This window comes from Oryzias latipes, chromosome 11 (genome assembly GCF_002234675.1).
Source record: "Oryzias latipes chromosome 11, ASM223467v1".
NCBI lineage: Eukaryota > Metazoa > Chordata > Actinopteri > Beloniformes > Adrianichthyidae > Oryzias > Oryzias latipes.
Genome location: NC_019869.2, coordinates 20,785,502 through 20,811,709, shown reverse-complemented (window position 1 = coordinate 20,811,709; position 26,208 = coordinate 20,785,502). Strand labels below are relative to the sequence as shown.

The window sequence follows — 26,208 nt, the reverse complement described above, 5'->3', positions numbered from 1 at the left end:
CGGTCAGAAAAGAGAAGTCATCGCGCAGGAAAGGTTCAACACTTGGATCAAACTGTTAGTACAGCACGTCTGCAAACACTTCCTCATTCAAAACTCAGAGAGAGCCGAGCAGCCCTCCTTTTTTTCCTCCCCCGTGTATCCCCTCTAGTCAGGAGCGCCCAAGGCAACGCCTCCTTCCGTCGCCGCCTTGCCTCCATGACAACCGCAATCACAAAAGTCCAAAAGAGGTCCGCGGAGTGCGGAAATGCTGCTACGTAGTCCTCAGAACGTCTACGTTTGATAGTTACAGCATTGTATAGTCTAAATGCAAAAATCAGATACGGGTCACTTTTAAAAGATAATGTAAGCGAGTCGTCAAAAAAATCGGATATAGTCAGAAAATCGGATATGAGCATCAAGACCTGCAGTGTAAAGGCGGCCTTAGATGTCTGTTGATACGTCACATCCAGGCTTGTGCACCAAAACAGTTTAGCAGAATCTGACCCCTTTGGCTCCTCCCTGTTGCCCCAACTGTAGGGGCATTAGAAGCTGTAGCGGTGTCAGAAAGTGTCTTTTAAAGGGGGAGGCGCAGCGACTTAGGCCTAATTATCCCTCCGCCTGTAGGGTGATCCGCGCTGCCCTTGTGGGCGGAGGAGCAGCGTATTTCTTCTCGTGCTTGTGCTCTGAAAAGTGTTGACTTTATGTTTCAGCATGACCTCTTCAATGTTGTGCACTTTACGAGCGCTAATATAGACGACCATTGATGACATCATTGAGTGGCAATGATGTCCGAATTTGAAGGCGCTATTTTTCCATTTCTCTCCGCTTGGAGGGCTAAATGTAGGGGTAAGGGAGGAATTTGGGTCCGGCCTTTGTGTGCTAATCCCCTGCTGTTGCTAACACGTCGCTTAGAACGTGTTAGCCACTCCAGACGTGGGACACGGCTCCCACGTCTGGAGAAAGTGAGATGAGGCAGGAAGATGCGAGGAGAGGCCTCCTCGTGGCGTGCTCCCCGGTTCAGGAGAAGTCCAGAGGACGGATCATCATGGCTGTGCCTCGAAGCGAGTAACTGGGACCCTTGAAGTAATGCCACTTGATACCATTCAACTTCCCGATGTGTTGTCCTCGTGTGAAGTACATCCCGTTGAGGTTGGACGGTCCACATGCGTCAAACCACCAACCTGGAAAGAGGACAAAGCGGATGAAAGGTTTGGGAACACCATACGCGTGGTCGTTGGGGTGGGGGTTTCCGTAGCCTGTGTGGGTCTGGCAGGAGTTCAGAGCATTTTGCTGCTATCGGCTGGACGTGTTAGGGTGAAGCGGTTCACTGACGGGCCGGCACATCACTGCCCGACACCCCTTCTATTTAAAGCAAGGTTTGATTGTACTTGCCAGGTGACAACTCAGGATTTCCACGGACGTCCTTGATTTGCTGACACGTTCTGTAGGCACACATGCTGGTAACTCTGGTCAAAATCTTTAAAGGAGGAAGGATTTGACCATATTGTCACAGATTTTTAACTACCAGAGGCTTAGGTCATCAGAATTAGAGCCAGAGGCAGTGCCTGGAGACTTTAAATGCCACTATTGTCTTTACACTAAGGCTAAAAGGCTTTAGCCTAAAGGCTGTGTTTGAGAAACTGTACTTTTTTTCTTGCAGCACCAAATTTGGAAAGGTCACTTTTTCTTTATTTATATCTTTTTTTTTAAAAGTTCTTCAAAGTTCATTTTTGACAAAGACTGATATATCACAGTATTAAAACAACAACAACACAATTTCATTTTTCTAATTTAATCCAAAAAATCTTTACATTTTCTTTTTATTTTCATTATTTTGTGTCTGTTGGTAAAAGGAAGCTTTAGGTCCCCAAAAGGATTCATGGGTTTTTGAAATTTTTGGTATTTCAGGCTCATATAAGACAAAATAAAAAAACAAAAACTGAAAATGGTGCATTTATTTGGGGGCAGCCATGGTGCAGAGTAGAGCGGTAGACCTCTGATCTGAAGGACGCATGTTCGGTTTCCGCTCTGCCCGCCAATGTATCAAAGTGTCCTTGGGCAAAAACGCTGAACCCCACGTTGCTCCTGGTGGTTCCAGGTTGGCGCCAGCATTAGACAGTGGAGCCAACATCAGTGTGTGACAGTGACTGTGACTGTAAAGCACTTTGGGCCTTCTAAGAAGGTAGTGAACCGCTACATACGTGAGTATTTACTTGATTTAGAATTTTAAAACTGAAATTTAAAAGTGAAATTAAAAAAAATAAAAAGAGAAAAAGTTGTCTCTTGTTCAATTGTGTTTATCAAGAAAAAGACAACAAGAAATTAAATAGAAAAACACAATTTACAAAAAAAATTGTTGCTGATAACCGTAACTCAGGATATGCAGTTTTATAAAAACAGAAATACCACAAAGTCCCCGGATCAACGCTCCGTCCCACACGCAGCCACCAGTGCTGAGCCGCAGTACAACAAGGATTCCAGCTGTTGAGTGCTTTTATTTGAGTAAAGTGCTAAATGCAATTTATAACCCCACTTTCAGTTTACTGCACCAAACCAAACAAACATTTCTGCCTCTTTGGACGTCTTTTGATGTGTCATGACCGCTCTGCCGGGTTTTGGTCCCGGCACGTCTGGTTTGTGATCGGAAAAATGGTTCTTTGAAACTCACCACAGTCCACTGGCTTTGGTTTAGCGTGACGCCTCAAAGGGTTTGTAAATACTGTGTGAAAACTGGGTGTTTACAGCGACGGTTAAACCGTGAGAGGGTTGAAGAAGTGTCGTTTTAAGGCATTGAGAAAAGCTGCTGTTGCAACAACGGTGAAAAATGCTTTAAAAAATTTAAAAAAAAAGATGCAAGGGTAATAATAACACTTTTGGAAGAGCCAGTTTTTTGGGGGTTTTTTTTGTCTCTTAAGTCACACAAAGAGAGAAAAATGACAGACGAGCCACAGGATCTTTGTTTGGTTTCCCAACTCATGGTGGGCTTCCATAAGATCGCAGTTTGAAGTGTCTAAAAATATACTTTCTTTGCAAACAAGAAGTTTGGCAAATAATGGAGAGAAACGCTGGGTGAATGCACTTCCACTCACACAAGAGACGTGAGAACAAAATCTGCTCTAAAATCCTAAGGAGAAGGATAACAAAAGTGAGCAGATTCGTCTAAAATAAAGAAATGTACTTTCTTGTTGTTACAGTACAACACAAGAAGTTTAGGATTATACTCTTTTTAGCCACAAAAAAAAGAAAGAAAGAAACTGTCATGTTCCAGGACATGGTTTCTGCAGGGCAGCAGGAATTCATCAGAAATTTGCCTCTGAGTTGTGGGCAGGACTTATCCTCCGTGATCCTGAGAGCTCTCTGTTTACATGGTCTCCTGCTAGCTTACAGCCCCTCACACCCTCAACATAACAAAAGCGGAGCAACAAAAACGGCGAGCAATACTGGAGCCATCCAGCCGTACAGACTTGAGCCAGATGTCAGGTCAGACGAGGAAAACAAAGACGAACACGGATCTAGTCGTCTAAAAGCAGACGCATCCCAACGAAGCCGAGTGGGGAGCTTGTGGCCCGCCCAGAAAAAAATCACAAATATGATTTTCTTCAAACATCATTTTATGTCCGCTCCTAATTCACAACAATCTTAATAAAACCATATTCAGAGAAATTACATTTTGAGCTTAATTTTCTTTATATATGTCCTCTAATCATCAGATAAATGTTAAAGTTGCAACCAAGTTGCTTTTGAGGAAACAAGAACCAGAACTTTAACCTGTGAGGGAAACGGGTTCAGCTCCTATTTGTTTGTGGTGGAAACTCCACTCCAGTTTTGTAAAAATTCAAAACTGAGTTCCCACTGTGCGTCCTAAATGTGGATGGGGCCTCTTCAATCTGACTTAAAGCTATTTGAAGGACTAGCCTAACTTGAGGGTGAACATGAAAAGTGCAGAGTCTGAAAAGGTGGAATAGTTGCAGAAACTAAGTTAAAACCTGAAATTACCTCCAGTTAGCATAAGGGCACACTTGCAGATGCAGTTGTCGTGGTCCACGTCCTTCGTGCTAAAGTCGGCGCCGTGGACGACCAGGCTGCTCTGCCTGCCTGCTGTCCCACTGTGGCTCTTCAGGAAAAGCCTGTTGAACGAAGGAAAGTAACGGGGAATTTTCTCAACCACGCCAGTCGGGGTTCAGGTTGCTTTGCCAGCCGTCTCAGCAGGTGCACCCACAAAAATAAGAGTGAAAAGTATGCTCCACAAGAAGTAAAAATGTAAAAAAGGGTTTGACAATATTGCAATGTAAAATATTTCATGTGAAACCATTTCTTTTTAGGATTTAAACATTAAGAATGCTCTGGTTTTGACGCGGCGTGTTGGTTGCCATGGCGCTACCTGTAGTTCTGTTTCTCGCTGCCGATCTGGAAGCGGTCGTACAGCGAGAAGGCCCGGTGTCCGTCCCAGTCGCTCAGCTCCACTCGGAGAACGTGCTGCCTCTGGCTGGTCAGCTGATAAACAAACTCGTTCCCCAGCCAGTGCTCGGAGGACACGCTTCCAAATCCCTGCAAGACCATCACATCGCTCAAATCAGGAGATTCGTTTAAATAAAATAAAAAACAGCTTTCTCCACGTTTCTCCATCTATGTCCCCTCTTTGATTGCTTCCACGAGGGACCAGACGAGGACCTTGGGCCCTGAGGAACCCTAAAGAGGCTGTTTTTTGGCTGTTCAAAATTTTTGGTCGATATGCAGTTTATGCGTATATTACATAGTTTATACACAATTATTACGTAACTCTTACAAAATTTTGCATGATTTTTGTATACACAAATCTGTGGGTTTCCCTGACCCTTCTACGTATGTTCAACAGATTTTTCACACATGTGCCACCGATATATATCTTTTATAAGATGTATACAGCACACGTATCACGATTAAATTGCGTAATTGACGCACAAATAACAAATTAATTCGTACGTGTTTCGTATGTGGTTTGTTTATACTTCTTCCAGCGTTTTAACATGGTTCTTTTGTGAAACACCTGTGAACATTGATCATAAAGACCACAACTTTTCTCACTTTTTCCATATATGACCAATTTTCATCCTTACTGTATCTATTTTTTCAAACACGCGTGACACATGATATGATAAGATGTGAGAATTTATTAGGGGAAAGCGCATTTGTATGTTTGTGCTAACACACAGCTTTACACCTGAAACCACGCACTTCCCCACCCGGCTCCAGCCATTAGGAGTATTAATATCCCGATCAACAACATGAGCCACTCTCATCTTTCCAAGGATACTTCCGGCAGTTCAGTGTAAATGTCAGCTGGGGTCACGCGTGTTTTCCTCTAACTGTCCACCTGTTCAAAGCTGCCATTGCTTCTCACTTCAAAACCACATGTGCTCACTTGGCTTAATCCACTTCTGTTGATGAGCAGTTTGACTGACACAAAGCAGTGGGGAGACGGGATTTTCATAGACATCAGAAAATTGAAATGATGTTGCCAAAGGAGTCCTCTGGTTCCTTATTGAGGGCTTCTGATGGGGGAACAAATCCATGCATTAAATAAAACATGATTTATGGTTCGGTACTTGAGAAACCTCAAGGAAGCTCATGGGATCACTTGATGAGACAATGTTCAGGTTTTCACAAGAATAACCCAATGCTGTTAATAATTTTCCTGCCATTGGTTTGCTCTAAATAAATGTGGTATTTGCTGAAATCATGTTCAACTTCAAACAGGAATCAGACAGAAGAAAAAAAAACTTTCCTTCATTTTTGAAATGAAGGAAAGAGTGAAGCGCTTGCTATTGGTCACAGAGCTGTTTCGAGCGCACAAGAGAGAATTTTTCATAATTGAAAATTGTTTTTCTTTGCACGTATTTTTTATTTTCAAGCGCAAAATATTTTTTTGGGGCACTCCAAATAGTAAAGTTTTACACTGAAAACAGTGAGTCTTGTGCTTGGAATAGTGGCACAAAAATCACTCTATAAGTAGGCAATGTTAACATTTTTTCAACTACCGGTACTATAAATCTTCGATTACTGTGTTTCCAGCAAATTCTGAAGCAGGAAAAAAAAAAGCATCTTTGTGCTGAAATGTAGCACTACACAGGAAGGAGGTGTTCATTCAATCAACATAAATTAGCTGATCTAAAAATGTATTAGGACTCTCCTCTATAAATTGCATTAAAAGACCTTTAGAGATGTTTTTGCCACCTTGTTGAGTTTTTTTAGACCCTTCCAGCAACATTACAAATGAAAATAATAGACTATTCTTGAAGCTTTTTTATTACCAGGCAGTTACAGCCATCGTCATAAGCCCCATATCTTCCATAGACTATGACATCATACCTTAAATTGATCACATTTCCACTGCTTGGTGTCCAGATAACATTAGAATTTGATGTACAACTTGATTTGGACATTTTTTTGGTTTTTGGTCAAGACCTAACCCTGAAAATTTGGACGACGACAGCGAATCCTGATCCCAATTTAAAGAAAAACACACATTTGTATGAAGTAACTTGATTAATGGATGCAAGAAAACCCAAAGCTAGAAAACCAGAAACCTGAGGATAGACTAGAAATACATGAGATAGATTTTTTGATTAAAGAAGTAGTGATTCTAATACTAAACTTCCCCTTTTCTTTTTTTTAATAACAATGTCATAGCTCCACCACTGCTTTCTTTAAATTCACATCCATATAAACATGGTGACTTCTAGGAGAAGAATTTCTGCTGCTACCGAGGAGTTTGCAAAAGTTCTCAGAGAATAAACAGAAGCTAATTCGTGGATGCTAAAACCGTCAGTGTCCTCTTGCAAACGACTTCAAAAAACATGCCTGTCTTACCATTTTGTATTCCTTCCATGTCCTCTGGAAGTCCACACTTCCATCTTCTCGGCGCTGCATTACAGTCCACCCACCACCAGCCGTCTCCATGTTACAGTACACCTACAAAGAGTTACGGGGACAGAAGATGGACGGATTCACTTTAAACTGTTTTGCCACCACATCTTTGAACCCCCTCGGCTAGCTCCTCTTGATGTGGAGGAGTTTGGCTCGTAACCCTTGTGCTATCTTGTGGGGTCAAAATGACCCCACCCTTACACTGACGTGTTATTCCTTCCATGACAAAGGTGGATAAAGGTGGAGGGAATTTCATGTAATCCATGGACACCAATGAAGATCATAAATCATGAAGAAAAAAGGTTCAGCGCACTGTCTAGTGGGTCTAGATGACCCAACTCCCAATGTTAAAGTGCCTAGGATAGCACAAGCGTTACAGAACAGACCATCACAGAAGAAGAAAAAAGGAAAAAGTTGTGGCAGAAACTTTGATTTCACTGCTCAATTTTGTTTGAAAAGGCAGTTTCCCAACGCAGCCCGTTTTTGGAGCTCACCTTTTTGGTCTCTTGTGAATTGACGTGGACGATATACACGCCATTCTTATGGAAGCCAGCCTGATACAGGTCAGCGCAGTCACGAAACGTTCTGTCCTCCTCTGCCGGCTTTGTACTGTTTGGTACAACTAGGGGGAAAAAAGACATAAGAAATAATTGGGGTTTTATGCGGCGATCTGACTGTCTCCACATGTGGAAACTTAAACAAGATTTGTTGGGCCAGAACGATGCAAGAAAAACTTGCTAAGTAGAAAACACGAGGTGACACACAATAGTTGCAGAAAGTCTAATACTGTAAATGCCAGAGTACAAACTGAAAAATTCTAAGTTTTTAAACAACAAAAAAATCCTTTTTAAAAGTCTAAAATGAAAAATAAAATGTCAAGAATAATACATTAAATAAATGAACATATGCAGAAACACTGAATGATAAAATATGTATGGGATAATGCCGGACGAGGTGTCCATTATCAGAATTTAACGCACGCCGTGGAACCCGCTCTGTCCGTTAATTTTGCTTTGCATTGGATGGTTCAGGTTTCCACAGCGTGCATTAATTTCTGATAATGGAAACTTTGTCTGGCATTATCCTTAACTTAACCCACACCCAGCAGCCAATCAGAGTTGAGTATTCACCTGGTATAAGATATATTTTAAATGGAAAGAAAATAGCAAAAAATATTTTTAAAAAATATAAATGCTAATTCAGCAGTAAAAATTGTTTTCAATCAAGTCAACTCTTGAACAATATCAGAATTGTGTAATCAACATTAAATGCTACTTCAAATGGGAAGAAAGTAAAATATCCAAGCAGAGGGTCATTTGTGATCTTAAACATACAAACACACAAAAGATGGAAAAAAAAATCCAGACCCTTTTTGGCTCTTGTTTTAGTTTTGCAAAGTACTGCTTTTAATTATCACATTTTAACTTTTTGGACAAAACTGTAAGTAGTAAGTAAAAGAGGATCAATTGAATTACTTTCTAGAAAACAAAACCGAGTTTGCATCTCTTTCTGATGAAATGTGACATTTAAGCCAGGAATACTGTACTGATAAAGCTAGCATGACAACATAAGGCCAATCTTTCATTATTAAAATACCAGTCCTGACTCGAGTTACCCAAAGTGACATTGAAGTTCCAGAAACCTCAAGAGAGACTGTGGGATGTTCTCTGCAGGAAAACTGCCAACATGCATCAAATTACAAGCCATCCCTGTAACAGTGCTTCATAGCTAATGTCCTGTGAGAATCATTTAAAGAAGAAAAAAGAAAAAGGTCATCATTTGGGTTAGCTTTAAAAACATTATTGGATTACTAAAGTTTACAAAAGTGCCAGGTCAACATTTAGAAGTCATGAAAAAGCTCATTTATACTGCAAAAAGCTTTTCAAAAGAAGCTATAGCTCTCAGAGAAAACATTTTAAGACTGATCAATGTTATTCCAGCGACCCCACACAAAAAGAATATTGGCCACGAAGTACGAGCCACCAAAATGCACATTGGAGGCATTCATTTGAGGCATTCATTTGAACCCTAACCTAAGATTTTCTTTTTATTTCTTTGGTCCAAAGAATGGAAGATAAAGACAGAAGGGTGTAGCTCTGGTTTGGGTCCCACCTCCATCCTTGGAGCACAGGTTCAGCAGGTTGTGGACCGTGTCCATCATCTCCTGCTGTTGTCTTTGCAGGGCAGTGCTGTTTCCTGTGGCGCGGCTCAGCTGGGACTCCAGATTCCTGATGATACTGCTCTGCCTCCCCACCAGAGCCTGGAGACTTCCCTTCTCTTGCTTCAGCGTATCCAGCTCCTCCTGGTGTCGCAGCTCCATCTCTAGAATCTTCTGCTCCAGAAAGCTGCAGAAATGTGATCATAATCAAGACCAAATCTAAAGAATGTGCTGTTGCTGTTGTGGAAATATCAATGAAAACATCATTTGAATTCAAATAACTTATACAAATTTGGTGAGAATCGAGACTTTAAAAAAGGACACACAGCATCTAGATGACCCTTGGAGGTCTTTGGGTAAGTCGTCAGAGAAAGGTCGTTTCTGTCAGTCATCACACTCTCATTAAACGCCCGTTGGGGACATGTGGACTCAACAACCGCACAATCACTTCCAACCCTGCAGGACTGATCCCTAAAATGCTTCTGAGATCTAAAGCCCACATTCAGATCATTTAGTCTTGCAACAGAAAGCCGCGGTGGTCCGCAGAGTGCAGGGTCTCGTGTTTACTCAGCGGTTGGAAAGCAGACAAACTGTTTTTAATGAGTCATCTCTGCTTTGTCCCCAGTCACCAGCCTATGAGCTGCTGCCCATGTTTACCTGTTCTTGTCGTGGAGCTTGCTGATCTCATTCGTCTGGATCATTAGCTGCTTCTCCAACTTATTGGTGGAAAGAGAGTTTTCCAGCAGCTGGATCTCGAGCCGGGATGTTTGGTTCAGAACCTGCCATGGGATAATAAAAAAAAAAAAAAAGAAAACCACTGATTATTCATGCCCTTTTCTAAAATCCTGCATCCTGTGCGGTCATACCTGTGCCTCCACGTCTGTGAGTTTGCGTGTTTGCTCCGCCGTCTGGGACAAGAGGTTGGTTCCCATCTCCAGCATGGCTGCAGTGTGGTTGTGGACGGCGCTTTGCTGCAGCTGGGTCACCTCGGTCTTCATCTTCTCTCTCATGTAGCTCTCAATCTGAACCCAGGCAAGAGTTCTTGTTAGTTTCTCTGCCAAAGCTGGATTAACACCAAAGAATCGAACTGAGCTTTGTCACCTAGAGAGCCCAGAAACATGGGTTTGCAATCCTCCGATTTTCTGAGTAGTTGGCCCCACTTATTTAGCAATTTAAAAAAGATCCTAAAGTCTTTTAACCAATTATGCAGTTTTAAACCACAATTAATAAAACAGTGTCATTTTCTAGAGCATAGTTTCTGTAGAGCGGCAGAAGTTCGTCAGAAATTCAGTGGTAGGCGGGACCGTTGCCACGGTGAAACCCTGCCGCCCTTCTTCTTCTCACGCAGCGTATTTTCTAGGCATCAAAATAGGATTTTTTTTTCATTTTTTTTACAACAGTTTGAATAAAAAAATGTTATTTTGAGCTTAATTCTGTTTTTGCATGTTCTCCATCATCAAAAAAATGGCACAAGGCACATCAAAAAAATGGCTCCTTGCTGCAGAGGTCCACTTCCACCTACAGTTTCCTTAAGATTGAATCTCACTTTTGAGTTCATAACATAAGGATTGACTGATTATTTCTTTACAAAACATAATTAAATGTCTTTAATAACCTAACATTTAGCAAGAATTTAAAGCCACTGTTTTGAACACATCTAAAACAATTTTTATCCTCCTTGTTCTTCTAAATCTACGACCAACACTCTCTTTTAAAGCAGTAGAATTTTCCCTCAGATTCCTCAATTTCTGCTCGTCATCGCAACGAGGCAGGGCAGGACGATCCCATATCATGACACCCCCTCCTCCTGCAATTATTTCCCACTTCTGTGGTGTCTGACTTCTGATCCCCAACCAAACAGAGAAGCACAGCTTATCTCAGCCTCTGCGTGGGCAGGGCTAAACCCAATGGTGCTGCTGGGTCAGTGAGGGTGCTGGGATCTGTCAGTTTTGCTAAGATCAAACTACTACAGTAGCCCCCAGCCCCCCCATCCGCTGTGGCTGGAGGTGTCTCGGCAGCCACACCAGCAGATCACTTATGTTCTTATCTCCAAAGCAGAGCTAGAAGTGAGTTTGTCGCTCTCTGTACGATCAGGTCCTACAGAAGCTCACGGGGTGTTACTCTGATTTATGCCCCCCTCCCTCCACACAAACTCCTGTCAAGGCATCACTTGAAACCCTTTAAAGAAAAGATTTAAGCATTCCTGGTTTCATTGGGGGAGAAAACCTGTCCAAACACACACAATTGTAGGAGAAAGAATTGTCACCTAGAGTCACCTTGCTGCTGCTGTAGGAACATAAACTGGGATAAGCTCCCCACCCCCACCCCTACCCCGCTCCATCACCCCAACAGACCCGGTTACTGTCACACAGACGTTTCCTGAAAAAAAAAAGGAAACAGAAGAAGACTACAGGCTTCACGTGACTCAGTTAAAGTCTCAGAAAATTGATTTATCAAGAAAAAAAGACTGCAAAAATAACACCAAGAAACATCTGGATCGTCTCCAAAAATGTTCCATTAAAATTCTGTGGACCCATGAGAAAGAACAGCAACTTTATAAAAAGCAGTCCAGCATGGTGGTGGAAGTGTGATCATCTGAGCTTGTTTACAGCTTAAGACACTGGATGATTATTTCGGATGATTAGTTCTGCCGCAGAGCTACAATCGGAACCAATGAAGTCAAAGTCTGGAGTCAAAACTGGCTGAGATTCTGTTCTGTCATCGTAAGCTAACGTTCATGCTAAAAAAACTCTAAATCAAACAGTTCTGTTGATGGAACCACATTGATCCACAGACATGATGGAAAATCAGAACTCCAATGATTGCGGTCCTTTATAATGATTTTATAAAGCCCTGCATTCCCCTCACCAAATTTGAAGCCAACCCAGATGAACCAAACGATGCAGTTCTTCAAATGACCACCAGGTGTTGGTTTCAAATAGAAAAGGTTCCCCAGTAAATCTAAAGTTCAAAACTCAATGGAATGTATGCGCAGTCTGTACTTAATCGTCCATTCACAGAACGCTGTTAAGTTGGGCGGAGTCTGTATTTCTGTTCCGAGTTTCCGTCTTGTGTTTATGCATTTAAAAGTTATACAAATCAGTACGCGCACAACCCCGGGTTCTAAAAGTCATCTAAGTACAAATGAAAAAACAAATAAAGTGTTCGCTTGGTGATGGTATCAGATTTCTTTGATCTGATGCACGCCATAAGACATTGTCAAAAAGTGGCTCATCTTTCACTAAGCATGACATTACATTATTTATCGTTCATAGAAATATAAAATTTTAAACTATAATCTCAGTCAAATTCCTCCAAGGTAGAAAAAGTTAACCCTTCGATGCCTGTTTGGCATTTAGCTAATAATTTAGCATTATGCTAGCTGTTTTGGCTAAGTTGGGTAATATTGTAGCATTGTGCTGGCTACTGTGGCCTAATCAGACATTCTCTCTGTTTTTTTAAGCTAATTTGGCATTTAGCTAATATTTTTGCAATATCTTCGAGGCTTTGGCTAACGTAGTCACTTTTTAAGCTATTTGTTCAACTTTTTTGCTCAAACCAACTTTATTTTACTTAACTACTTTTGTATAAACAAAATTGCTTCAGCATTTTAGCCATCAGCCTCAACATTTTAAGCTATTAGCTACAGCATTTTCAACTATCTGTTTCAGCAATCTTCAGCGACCACATTTAGCTCACAGCATTCATACTTGTGTTATTGCAGGTATTGCTATATATCTTATTTAAGTAAAACTACAGTGTAAAAAAAAAAAACAACCTTCAAGGCCTGAAGAATTCGTCATTTTACTGGTTGACATCAAGCGAACTCAAATTGTTTTGTTTTTTCACTTTGTGAGACCTGCAAGCCTGCTTATGGCTGGAGTTTACTGCTCCCCCATCGGGGTTCAAACTGGAAGTGTGAGAGGTCCAGCCTCCACTGATGTGTCGGTACTAAAAACAAGCGTTCTTCCCACAATTTCCTAACCCTCTGCCTCGCTTTCTTTCCCTGGAAGGATGCTTTAACATTGATGTCAGTTGTTTTATAAGCTCACGCGTTTCCAACATACAGAACCTTGGTTACCCAGCTTAAAACCAAGCAACCCCCCATGTATAACCCACTGAGTAAATTGTGGTTTATCAATCAGAGTGACGTATAAATCAACACTTTTGACCTCAAAAATGATCTGTCAGCAACTGAAGAAAAGTGAGGCTGATGAGTTCTCAACGCTGACGTTTGTTTGGGAAAACAAGTCAGAGAAAACCTCAAAGGGACGTTCAGATGCCAAAACGGTTTTCAGAGTTTCCAGGGTTTGTTAAATAGTCTTCATTTTTGCAATTCTAACAAGTTAAATAAACACAGAACTGCAAATCTGACAGTAAACACAGCTGTGCAGAGTTTTCCTACAGGAAGATCAGTTTGTATGAGGCTTCAAGACAAAAACTATAGATCCTTTTTCCAGATAAATGTAAAAGTCAATAAAGCGCTTTATGGTCAAGGAATAAAGTTAAAATCTATCTATCTGTGATTCCTATATTACAGATCATATAGTTAAGAAAAGAAACAAGTAGAATGTTGTGAAAGTCTTTGGGTATTATTCTCTGTTCTGGGCAAAAGGAAAAGAGGATGTGGAGAAGAATAACTCTTTTTAAGAGGAAGGACCTTCCATCAGAACCAGATTTGGTTCTGGATGGGTTGAAGTGATCATCTTTCTTGATCGGTTGGAATTGGAAAGAAACCAAATCAGTGTCTCAAAGCAAAGCTGTTGACCTCCTCCGTGAAACTTATTACTTCCCAATACACTTACCACAGGCACAACCATCCTACGTTAAACTGTCATGATGTTTCTTGAGGTGGCCATATGAGCGTCAAGGGAACTGCAAGACACACCTGTGCTCCCCTTAACCCTTGTGCTATGCAAGGCACTTTAACGTTGGGAGTTGGGTCATCTAGACCCACTAGACAGTGCACTGAACCTTTTTTCTTCAATGATTTGTGATCTTCACTGGTTTCCATGGATTACGTGAAATCTTCTCCACCTTTATCCACCTTTGTCATGGTAGGGAGAACACGTCAATGGTCATCTTGAACCCGTAGGATAGAACAAGGGATACGATAGCACAAGGGTTGTTTTGCAGCCGCTTCTGTCTACTATCCTCCACGGGCCAGCACAACCAAAAAACCTGGAGCACCCGGAAAGATGCATGTCACTTAGGCTGTAAAGATGAACTACTGTGCTTCACAAAGTGAAAGATTGAACTTTTTCCCTTTTTTCATTCCACTACACACAGTTCATTTTTTTTTTTTTGCCTGTTTTTGTCCAGTGGGAAAAGTTTTTATTAGCTTTGGATAAACAGAGAAAACAGCCGATTTTTAAGATGAACTTTATAATTATTGCTATGTTTTACAGGTTTTGTTCATTTCAGGCTTAATTCCTGCAGCAAAATCCTCGGAAAGCTCTCAATAGAACCAAGACTTTTTTAACCCTTGTGCTATCCTAGGCACTTTACCATTGGGAGTTGGGTCATCTAGACCCACTAGACAGTGCTCTGAACCTTTTTTCTTCAATGATTTGTGATCTTCATTGGTGTTCATGGATTACATGAAATCTTTCCACCTTTATCCACCTTTGTCATGGTAGGGAGAACACCTCAATGTAAGGGTGGGGTCATCTAAGATAGCACAAGGGTTAAATGTCGCCCCGGATCTGAATTTTGACACCCCCCCACCCCCACCTGTGGCTTCAGTTTTCCCGCTTTGCTGCACCGCGGTTAAGATTTCTCCATTTCTACTTTGTCTGCGCTCTGATGAGAACAAAAAGTTGGCTCCTGTGATTTGAAAATATTTTAATGTCGTTTCATTAAAGTTCAACAAACATCCCATCTTAAGAATTGGGCTTGTCATCGCAAGATGTGGCCCCCGTAGTTTCCACACTTTCAGACTCCCAGAGAAAACAAACGAGGGGTAAATTCAAACAGTTCAAATTTTTCTGTTTTTTTTTTTAAATCAAAAAATTGTAGTTTTTTTTTTTACCAGAAGAAAAAGCTCAGAAGCATCAGAGCCATACCAGTGGAACACTACAGAAGCCTGTGAATATAGTAATTAAACACGCGATGTGCATAATATTACTAATTACATTTTTATTGCATTTTTTATTCAACTTTCAACTATATTAAATATTGCTAAACTGAACCTGACTCTAATTTTTTCATCTGCCAAAACTCTTTAGAGTTTTATTTTGAAAATTAGAACCAACACTTTACTTCCTGTAAGGCATGCATTGTTTTGTTTTGTTTTTTTTGGTTATAAACTCAAAATCCAACATTATTTAGCATTTTAAAATGATAATTACATTGCCTGAAGAGCAATTTTACTATCTATGCTTTACTAGATTTATAAAGCCTGCGAATCAGCGATCTTGGACATCTCAAATATGAGTTTTTTTCTGGAACAGATGTTTGAAATCTTAACACAACTTTGGACGTAACCCTTGTGCTATCCTACAGGGTCACCCTTACATTCACGTCTTATCCCTACCATGACAAAGGTGGATAAAGGTGATGAGGATTTTATGTAATCCATGGAAGCCAGTGAAGATCAAAAATCATTGAAGAAAAAAGTTTAGCACACTGTCTAGTGGGTCTAGATGACCCAACTCCCAACGTTAAAGTGCCTTGGATAGTTCAAGGGTTAAACTGTGTAATTCTCAAACAATTTTGAACAGCTCAAACTTCCACGGACATCTGTGCACAACAACGGACACAACGGACACTTATGAATAGTAAATATCACACATGTATCGCAAAAGACCAAAATGTCATACTGGAAATTGCACAAAATGTACGTAGCGGCTGTGTAACACGGCCTTAAGGCAGGATTTCTGGAAAACCAGCAGGAGGCCACTGGCCCTCGAGGCCTGGAGTCTGACACCCCTGATTTACTGTGCACATCTATGAACCAACCACCTCTTGCTCAAGGAGATGGTGCATTTTAAGTGAGCGATGGACTGAAACAGCCTAAAAAAAACGCACATTAAATAAAACGGGAAAATAAAAAACTTTTGCGTGTTTTGCCTGTAAGTCAAAAACTCTTAACGCTGTTCGGATCTTCGAGGACACAGCTCTTGTAGTGTCTGTTCAAATCAAAACAAGAAGGCTTTTAATGACTGGAGTAGTTTCTTTTAAAGTCATGTTGCTGTTTATCTTTCATCATAACGTCCATTAGGAGAATACTCCGGAGGTCAGAAAGCATTCCTGCACTTTTCCAGGGTTACAAACACTCACTGCCTCCAGCTTCTCCCCCTTCTCCTACATCACTTTATCTTCTCTCATTGCTTCTCTTCGACTTCAAAGTCAGACTCACTCTATTACACCGGGTCCAGATGACCCATCAGTCATTTTGCAACCACTGCTGGTGACCGACTGGCTGCAGATCCTATCAGGAAGCCTCTGAGGGTGCGATGACCTCGGCATTTCGCACAGAGATGAAGTTCATCATCTCCTCGGATAGATCAATATGATACTAACTTTTGCCGGTGGTTGTAATATTCCAGTGGTTTTGTCGTTTTTTTCTGGAAAAGCCGCAATAACAAAACGTTTTATGATCTAAGAGGGCGAGCCCGCGTCCAGATCTACATCAATTACCTTTGATTTGTGTTGGGCACAGCTCAGCAGAGCTCCAAGTCCAGCTGGACCACAACTTCATCTAGATGCTTAGCTTTTCAAAAAGGAGGACTTTAAAGCCTTTGCAGTTTGTGGCCAGATGTTGGTTTCTGTCTGTCAGTCTGTTGTGGAGTTTTATCCGTTTTATCAGCGCTCATCTGCGGAAGACTCAAAGAAGCTGATAAGAAAACGTTTTTGGAGCTCATCAACCCTGAGGTGAAAAAGTTGTTCTTATCAAGGGAGCTGGACATTCCTGAAGAATACACTGACATCATGCTAAAGTGAAAAGAAAGCCTGACCTGCCGAAAAACTGCTCATCAAGGTCTTCCACCTGCTTGTTTTCAAGCTTCTCCTGCCCGCCTTCTTCCTATTGGCTTAACCAACCGAGCCAATCAAGTTTTAAAAACAGCTGGTGGACCACGATCAGTGGGCGTATCACACAGCCGCTACATACATTTTGTGCAATTTCCATGTATGAAATTTTGGTATTTCGTGATTCATGTACCACCGATGTAGAACTTTTAGACCACGTGTACAGTGCACATATCTTGTTTAAGTCACATAATTGATGCATAAATCACTAATGAAATGTATATAAACAGCGCAATAATCTCACACGGTTCCTGTCCTATTGCGTAGTGTATTCACACTTCTTCTGTGGTTTTAACATGGTACATTTGTGGAACATCTGTGAAAATTTCACATCGAGTCCATAACTACTTGTACTTTTTCCACATATATTCACGTGTGACCAATTTTCATCTCTGCGACATGCTCAAAATCTACGTAGTGGCTGTATAACACAGCCTTGACTTTTTAGTGTATGTCCACATACTTTGGGCCAAATGGCAGGTGATTGGTCAAAAGAGTCGATGGGAAGTTTTTCTAGCAAACTGTGTTGTTCCTTTGCAGAAAGAGCATCATCACAGAGAAGTCAAACTTTATTGACAATACCTGAACAATTTTCAGTTTTATGACAATTTTAAAATAAAAAACTATGAACCCACATTCCCTGTTTATTATGTTGAAGCAGAACATGCTTTACCATATGCTGCAGGGATCCTGACTACAGTACCCATAATGCTTCAGCAGAAATTCAGAACATTAAAGGGTTTTAAGTGGAGAGGAGGTTTTTAGGTTTGAAGCAAACGAAGAGTTTATTATCCAACTATATGAATGAAAACACACCGTTCATTCCACATTCAGTGAGGGCTGGTTTATCCTTCAAAGCCATTTGTAATCGCTCAGGTCGCAGGGCACGTGCTGATATCAAATGTGTCACCTGCTGATGACATCATCCACGACTGGAATTGTAGGCTCGTCATTTAACCTGACTGTATTTCGAGCAATTTGAGTATGCAATAACAGCGCAAACTATCCAGAAAAATGTATTTTTAGCACTGAAGAGGATGAAAACTTAACTGAAGAAAAAACAAACTTCACAGAGAGAGAGACTGGATAACTAAATAGAGCACTAGAGAATGCAATTCCCCCCATTTTTTCATTTGTATTTTTTTGCCTCAGTATTACCTACCTTTGTTTAGTGGACAAGCACAGCACTTCCATCTCTGCCTTCTGCTTGCGTGTTCGCAGACACACCAAATGCATGATCACGATGTCCTTCATGATAAAAGTAAATGGTGGAGACAATCGTGCCGCGTAAATAGTATAAACGCCAATCAGAAGTTCATCGCAGTTCCCGCAGACAGTCACAAGCAAAATCAGCCCCCATTAGTGTGAACTAGACCGCGCGACTCTTGATATGATGGCTGATCGACGTGAAGTATAAACTGGTCTTTATGGTTTATGGTATAATATTACAGTACTTTGGTTTCCCTAAAGATGGTTGTTGTTAACCCTACCTTTATAGATCACGTTTTGACTGTCTAAACAGATGACGTCTCAATAAAGTGTTCCCTTCATGCGATCTCTATGTCTGGAATAGTTTAGGCCAGGGATGGGCAACTCCAGGCCTCGAGAGACGCATTCCTGCATGTTTTCCAGCATCCCCTGCTCTGGTATGTTCTAATTGGCTGGACACACCTGAACCAGGTAATCAGTCATGAGTAGGGCTGGGATATCTGGAAGTCCCACAGACACACCGGTATCTTAGCCTGTATCGAAGCCTGTCTATCGCTGGTGGTCTGTAGAGTCTAGGATGAAGCACCTGTTGTCTCTAGCTTCATCCCAGTCAATTCCAGCCTGAAAATTACGATGGTTTAAGACTGAAAACCTTTTTGAATGCTTTTGACAAACTAGCAGCCCAATAGGCAGCATGAGACTCGGCCTTAAACCCCTGACTAAACACTATTCCTGCTCTAGACTTCTCCACAAGCAGCCATGTATGCATTCTTTTCTCTTGATTATCTCTTCTAGTAAATAAACAACAGTAAGAGAAAGTGACCGACTCGCTGCTTTCAATTAACATGAACCCTCCTGAGAGTTTAGCCTCATGCCGCACTCTCAGCTTCTCTGACCTTCATTCCATCCTCAGTCTGCAAAGTCTTGCGACTCAGTCAAAGAACACACGAAGAGGTCCGGTTGTATCCAGCAAGTTTCCAAGTCGAGTTCGTGTAGAAAGTGCCACTGTGAGTCTGAGAAAAACAAACTGCACCGAGTTGAACGGCCCCTGCAGCTGCCACAGCTCAAAGGAATACGGTGGCTCTGATCCAACATTCAAGACCTTTATGTCACATTAGTACCGTTTCCTGACAGATCTGGTAATAATAATAATAATGGATTAGATTTATCTGCGCTTTTTCAGACACTCGATTATTCATTCACTCCTCATGCATACTTGGTGATGGTAGAGACGTGGCTGCCAGTTAGCGCTTACAGTCCCTCTAACCATCACCGGGACACACCATGGCAACCATAATGTTTGTGCATGTCAAGCCCTGTTTGCACAGCCAAGTATATTTTCTAGATCCTGAATGACTAAATGGGAAGCATTTTAGTTGTTGTTACCCTTTGTCCCAAGATGGCGCTCTTTGTGTCTGCAAGAAGTTATTTTGACTGGAGAAAATGTTATGGCGATATAGCCAGCAATTTTAAAACTTGTATCGATATTTTGGCAAGCTTTTATTCGGCTGATCCTTTAGAGGTACTTTCAAAATAAAATGTACCCTTCCATTATCCTGTTTCAGACCTCAGTAGTTGGGTGGTGGGGGTAGCGGTCTAAGCAGATTCCTCCACCATAGTCCCTCCAGAGTGACCTGGGTCTTCCCCCAGGGCCCCCTCCCAGTGGGACATGCCAAGGAGGCATGTGAAAAGAGAGTTTAGAATGTGGAGAAGCTCTAACTGAGCTCCTCCCAGAGGGGCTGAGCTCCTCATCCCATCTCTGGGGATGATATGGGATGTGGGCCCAGCCACCCTGTGTAGGAAAGTCATTTCAAATACTTCTCTGTACCATCATGACCCTAAAGATTTTTGATGACGAAGTAACTCATTTTAAGTTTAAAAAAGAAAACCAGGAAATGTACTTATAATCCAAGAAATTACAATGTAACTCCACAGGAGCTCCTCCTCCTTGGTGGACATTTGCTGTCTAAATTGTCCTCCCTGCTTCATGTTTCTCCATGAACATATCCCTTGTTAATGTGTTGTCCCTCAGCAGCTTCCAAAAGTTTCATTTTTAACCGACTAGGGGTCAGGAATTTCTCCTCTGAGCTTTCTGGGGACTCTCAAAATGCGGCTGTTATTTTTGGCTCACATCAGGTAAAAAATAAACTTGTCTTGGGAGGAAGGGGGGTGTCCCTACTAAAATAGATGGTGTGATGCCCCCCCCCCCACCCCCCGATACAGCAGCATCGAGGAACATGTTTGCAAAGCAAAGAATACAAAAAGCTGCAGCTTCTGAATCACCGCTGTTTGCTACATGTTGCTGTTGAGATGCAGATGGGAATTTCACAGGGGCGACTCAGGAGGGACGCAACCCCCCACCCACCCCCACCCCACTTCCTATCGGCAAAAATGCTTTCTCAAAAATATATCTGCTACCAGATCCCACAGATGTGGTACCAAATCCAACAGATGTGCAACCAGATCCCACAAATGTGCAGCCAGGTCCCTCAGATGTGCTACCAGATCCCACAGATGTGGTACCAAATCCAACAGATGTGCTACCAGATCCCACAGATGTCCAACCAGATCCCACAGATGTGCAGCCAGATCCCACAGATGTGCAGCCAGATCCCACTGATGTGTTACCAGATCCCACAGATGTGGTACCAAATCCAACAGATGTGCTACCAGATCCCACAGATGTCCAACCAGATCCCACAAATGTGCAGCCAGGTCCCACAGATGTGCTACCAGATCCCACAGATGTGTTACCAGATCCCACAGATGTGGTACCAAATCCAACAGATGTGCTACCAGATCCCACAGATGTGCAGCCAGATCCCACTGATGTGCTACCTGACCTCACAGATGTGCTACCAGATCCCACAGATGTGCAACCAGATCCCACAGATGTGCTGTTTTTTATTGTTTATTTTATTGACACAATGCCGTTTGCGTTTCAGTTTCTGTTGTAGTTTTATCTTGAGCCAGTGGGAGTGAATCTTTTTTAATGGATGCTGGAAAACTTTGGAGAATCACTCACAGTAGATCACACCTGGACCACAATCCAGTCTAGCTTTACAAGCCCCGCCCCCCTGTCCAAACCGCAGCGGAAAAAATCTCTTTAACCCGTTGACACCGGAGATGTCGCCATTTACTCTTCAACCTTTTCAGCGTGAATCAGCCGATTCCAGCATTCGGCTGGATGTAAACGGTCAACCACTTTTGATTCCAGACCCCGCAACAAACTGCTGCTTTCTAATAAATAAACACATTCACTGCTTTTCATTCAACAACTGACCAAATCACGAAACAAATAACAGAGTCCTGAATCACAAAAGCAAATCCAGGTGCAAACTACCAAATCCAGAAACACAACAACAAAAGCAGAGACACAGCTTCTAACAGAAAGGGACGTAATATAAAACCAATCGTGTAGAATTTTTTAAAGTTATTTATTACTGATTTTTTTATGTGGACATTATATGAAACAGTCCAAAAGCATTTTCTAAACTATATTACTACAATAAAATGTATAACAATGTTAAGCAGCTGCTCGCCTCAGTAATTATTTGTCCATGTTCTGCTGTCGTGTTTTGCCGGCCGGCTGCTAAACGGAAAGGGAATAAAACCCGTAACCCTTGTGCTATCCTAGGCACTCTAACATTGGGAGTTGGGTCATCTAGACCCACTAGACAGTGCTCTGAACCTTTTTTCTTCAATGATTTGTGATCTTCACTGGTGTCCATGGATTACATGAAATCTTTCCACCTTCATCCACCTTTGTCATGGTAGGGAGAACATGTCAATGTAAGGGTGGGGTCATCTAAGATAACACAAGGGATAATACCAGAAGTGGCGTAAAAATTTACCTTGCTAAACATTGTTGTAATTTGTATTGTAGCAACACAATTTTAAAAATGCTTTTGTACTCTCTCATGTCTCCACTTTCATTTTTGTGCTATCTTAGATAACCCCACCCTTACATTGACGTGTTCTCCCTACCATGACAAAGGTGGATAAAGGTGGAAAGATTTCATGTAATCCATGGACACCAGTGAAGATCACAAATAATTAATGAAAAAAGGTTCAGCGCACTGTCTAGTGGGTCTAGATGACCCAACTCCCAATGTTGAAGTGCCTAGGATAGCACAAGGGTTACAGTGTTGCATATCGGCGTGAACCTGTTTTTTTTTTTTTTAGTTAGGGTAATCGAAAGAATGTCAAAGGTTCAGGGGTCTAACATATTTTCCCTATGATCTGCCAGGCCTCAACACAAATTCAGGCTCGCAAGTTCAATCCAGACCAGGATACAGTCGGCTTTACAATTGGCAAGTGTGAAAGCTCACCTGGACTCTGATCTGGATCAAACTTGCAGAACCTGGTCTCCTTGGAAAATAAAGGTCTGACCAAAGTGCACAAGCGAACAAAAAGGGAGGAAGTGCTGCGCATTGCAAGTAATCAGGACTCGATCCTACTTTTTAAAATTTCAATCCAGGTGATTTCATCGTAAATATTTGACAAAAATATTAATTTCACTTTTTTAAACAGGTCCCCACAAAGAAAACAGCCTGCAAAATTATTAATAAAAAAAACTAAATATTTTGGCAACGTTTTCAATAGATAACACCATTAAGGCTTTAAAAAGTAAATAATAATAGCCACTACAGTTATCTTAAATAAAAATAATACATAACTTAGAAAACAGTAACCTGTTTCCCTTTCTTAAATAATAATAATAGCGGCTCGATGGGATGAACTGAACCAATAGATTTGTTTATTTTTCCTGGCGTCCGTCTGATCCCAGTGTTAATCGGATCCCTGCATCCCTCATCTTCTTGCTTCTGAGCATGCTCAGTGTAAAGCAAACCCGACCCTCCAAAGGAATGAAAACGATCGACGTCCTGCACATTTGACTGGAGTCCCAGTGAGAAACAATAAAGACTTTTGACAAAAACTATGCAAGTAACACGTCTTATGACCCAATGCAGCTACCAATAACCTGCTGAGTCAGCACATCTGCAAACCCACACACATGCATTACAGGAACTGTGTGTGTGTCTGTGTGTGTGGGGAGGTTGATCAAAGATCAGGAATGTCCTTATCTGCCTCCAAATTAGGACACAAACGTTTTCTGTACCCCCCCCCCCTTTTTTTTTGGGGGGGGGGGGGGGGGGCTTTTAAAGTTGCTTGTTTTTTGTAAATGTATCAATAAAAGCATCTGTGTTAAATGTTGGGGGAGGGCCCCCCGGTGGGTCAATGGTTCTTGTAACATTTTTTGCATTTTTGGAAAAGATGAGCATTCATTCCGATGGCGCTGTTCCCACTTCAAGGCTTTGCTGACCGAACATGCAGCCAATTCGGCAATTAGCCGGACATTCGGGTCGGGTTAATTGTACGCAGCTTCGTTGCTGCTCAGATAAAGTTTAAAGGATCTGCATTTCTCGGGCTGGACAATTTGGGAAGTTAGTTAGTAAGTTTGTTGTTTGGACCCACAAAAAAAAAACATGCATGTGTGTGCGCGTATGTGTGTGGCGGGCAGAAGAGAGAAGGGGGGGTCGAGGTCGTCACCTCTGGACAAACTGCCACCTTCCAGGCTCAGGAATGTCATCAGACTCCATAAAACTCGGCTCCGCGGAACAAAAGCAGGACTGAGCCGTCTGCCCGCCTGGAAGGCATTTTAAACTTTATCGATACGTTTCGTTTGGACGATACACTAAAGCAGCCGCTGAGGAGAACACCTGGTTGGGTTTCCCGCCGTCCCCCGCCGCTGATGCTCACCTGGATCAAGTGTGTACAGACCACCATCAGAAAACAGAGAGGGAGGGGTCAAAATAAGGGGCCCACCACTCCCAGTGTCAGGGGCCGGGGCCCCGCCCACACAATGGAGATGAATGCATCTGACGAGCTTGGTACCCCGGGCTGTGGGTCACATCCTGAACAAAAACATATCTGACTCAGCTTTCTCTGATCGGATTTCAAGACGACGTCCGATTCTCCCCTCCACACGTTCTCCACCGTCCCTCGTCTTCTTTTTGCATCAAGAGATGAGAAAGGTGAGGGGATTATTTCTTCCCAAAACAATAGACTAGACCGGAATCTATGCCATCTATGACGTGGTGGAGTCGGGCTCCTGAGAACGCGGGTTCTCTGGTCAGACTCAAACGTCCCCTTTAGTAAATAAAGCAGCGTTATCCTTCTCTGAGGGTCTCTGGGGGCTCCTTGACCCCCCCTGCCCCCGTTAAAACAGAGACCATGCCGGGATACGAGCCGTGTGGTTTCATTGTGTAGCGTGCACACACACACTGTCCTGACCCAATATAGAAACAACAGCTTTATGGTTTTTTTTTATTGTTTTCACAAAACTGATGATTTAAACGGTAAAAAAAATGAAGCCAAAATGTTCTTGCTTAAAAAGCTATTTTTTATCTCCAAAAAATCTGTTTTAAATCACTTTGATCAAATTTAGATATTTTGATGGAGTAAAAGTTCTCCGATAAACTAGCCGACCCTTCAGTGTGGGGCCCTCGGGGGCCTCGGAGGAGCCCCACAGCGGCACCTCTCCACCCCTCCTTACCTTGTGCAGCCACTGCGTGTAGTTCTCCATGATGCTCTCCAGCTGCTGGAGCTTCTGGCTGGGCAGGTGCGCGTCAGGGGGCGGGGCGTCCCGCTGCACGGAGTTGGCGTCGCGCGCGGAGGACGCATCCCGGCATGAGCCCCCCGCAGCGCCCCCTGCCTCCGGTAGGATGAAGGTGTACGTGCACTGGCCGTGCGTGAGCTGGTGGAAGCGCCCGCTGCTGTCCGCGGCGCCGCGCGGGTCTGCGCCTGCGCACATCCCCATCAGCAGCAGGGTCAGCAGGGCCGGAGCGGAGTCGAACCGACACCGCGGCATCCTGTCACGCGGGTCCGCAGGTCTAGATGCTCCACGCGGGAACGGAGCACGAACGCACAAAGAACCTGCTTTCATCCATGGCTGATCTGGACCTCCGGTACCGACAGCAAACCTCCTTCAAGTTCTGGTTCTGCTGGAGACGGACGTGCACATCCTAAATGGCCCGACTCTGGCGTGTCCCATGAATCAAACCCGAACTCGGTCCGTTTCAAACTCCGTGGTTAGGTGAGACCTGTCCGGGTCTGCGCTCCGCTCTAACTCCCACTCGAGAAAAGCCTCCGAGCTTCAACGGAGTCCGCGCCTCCCCCTTTTGGAGCGCGCGCGGTAATGTGCGCGCCGATGTGGGGCAGGGGGGTCCGTTTTCGGACCTGCCGCGTGCCAATCATTAGCTGCGCGTGCGTGCAGCACAGGTGGAAATAGGAGTCTGGAGTGATGGATGCTGAAGGAGAACCAGAGAACTGAGAGGATGTCGAAAAAACTTTATTAAAAAGAAACCGAAACAAATGTTATGTAGAAAAAGAATGAATGATTTTTCATTAAAAAAAAGCCTTTTGGAAAACGTTTTCCCTCCAGACCAGAAACTGAGGTCAAAGTTCAAAGTGAAAAGTCAACATTTCTTACTTTAATAATGACTTTGCAAATTTTTAAAAGAATGTTTTTATCCAAAACCTTATTGTTTTAAAGTTGCTTCTCCTTTTTTATCTGTGTTCAGTATTTTGAATTGTACTAAATGTTCGACTAAAAGTTAGAGATGAAAAAATAATACAAAAGACTGTGTTATAAAAGAAATAACAGAAAACACGGGATAAAAAACGAAAAAAATGAAAAGTCATTCATTTTTATGTAAAACCCACAAAAAATGAAAACTTCTTTCATCAATTGATTATTTTCACTTAGATGAAACTCTTACTTTACTAACGCAGACCTCCACAGTTGTTGGTTGTTCCACTGTTGAAAGCGGGGAGGTCTTTATGGGCCCTGAAAAACTTTATCCGATTATAACAAACGTTTACATACGCCACACTTTGGATCAGAATAAATCCTTTTGACA

The 26,208-nt window shown here is 42.4% G+C and overlaps 1 protein-coding gene across 1 annotated transcript; it reads right to left on the bottom strand.

Moving 5' to 3' along the window:
- Window positions 1-319: 319 nt before the first annotated feature.
- On the bottom strand, window positions 320-25,443 carry angpt1 (angiopoietin 1). The gene is made up of 9 exons (XM_011481333.3): window positions 24,843-25,443; window positions 9,910-10,065; window positions 9,701-9,822; window positions 8,998-9,230; window positions 7,380-7,507; window positions 6,829-6,930; window positions 4,361-4,527; window positions 3,976-4,106; window positions 320-1,160 (listed from the first exon to the last, which is right to left on the bottom strand). Exons 1-9 carry the CDS (start codon window positions 25,230-25,232, stop codon window positions 997-999), a joined length of 1,593 nt encoding a protein of 530 aa, XP_011479635.2. The 5' UTR covers window positions 25,233-25,443; the 3' UTR covers window positions 320-996.
- Between the last annotated feature and the right edge of the window lie 765 nt (window positions 25,444-26,208).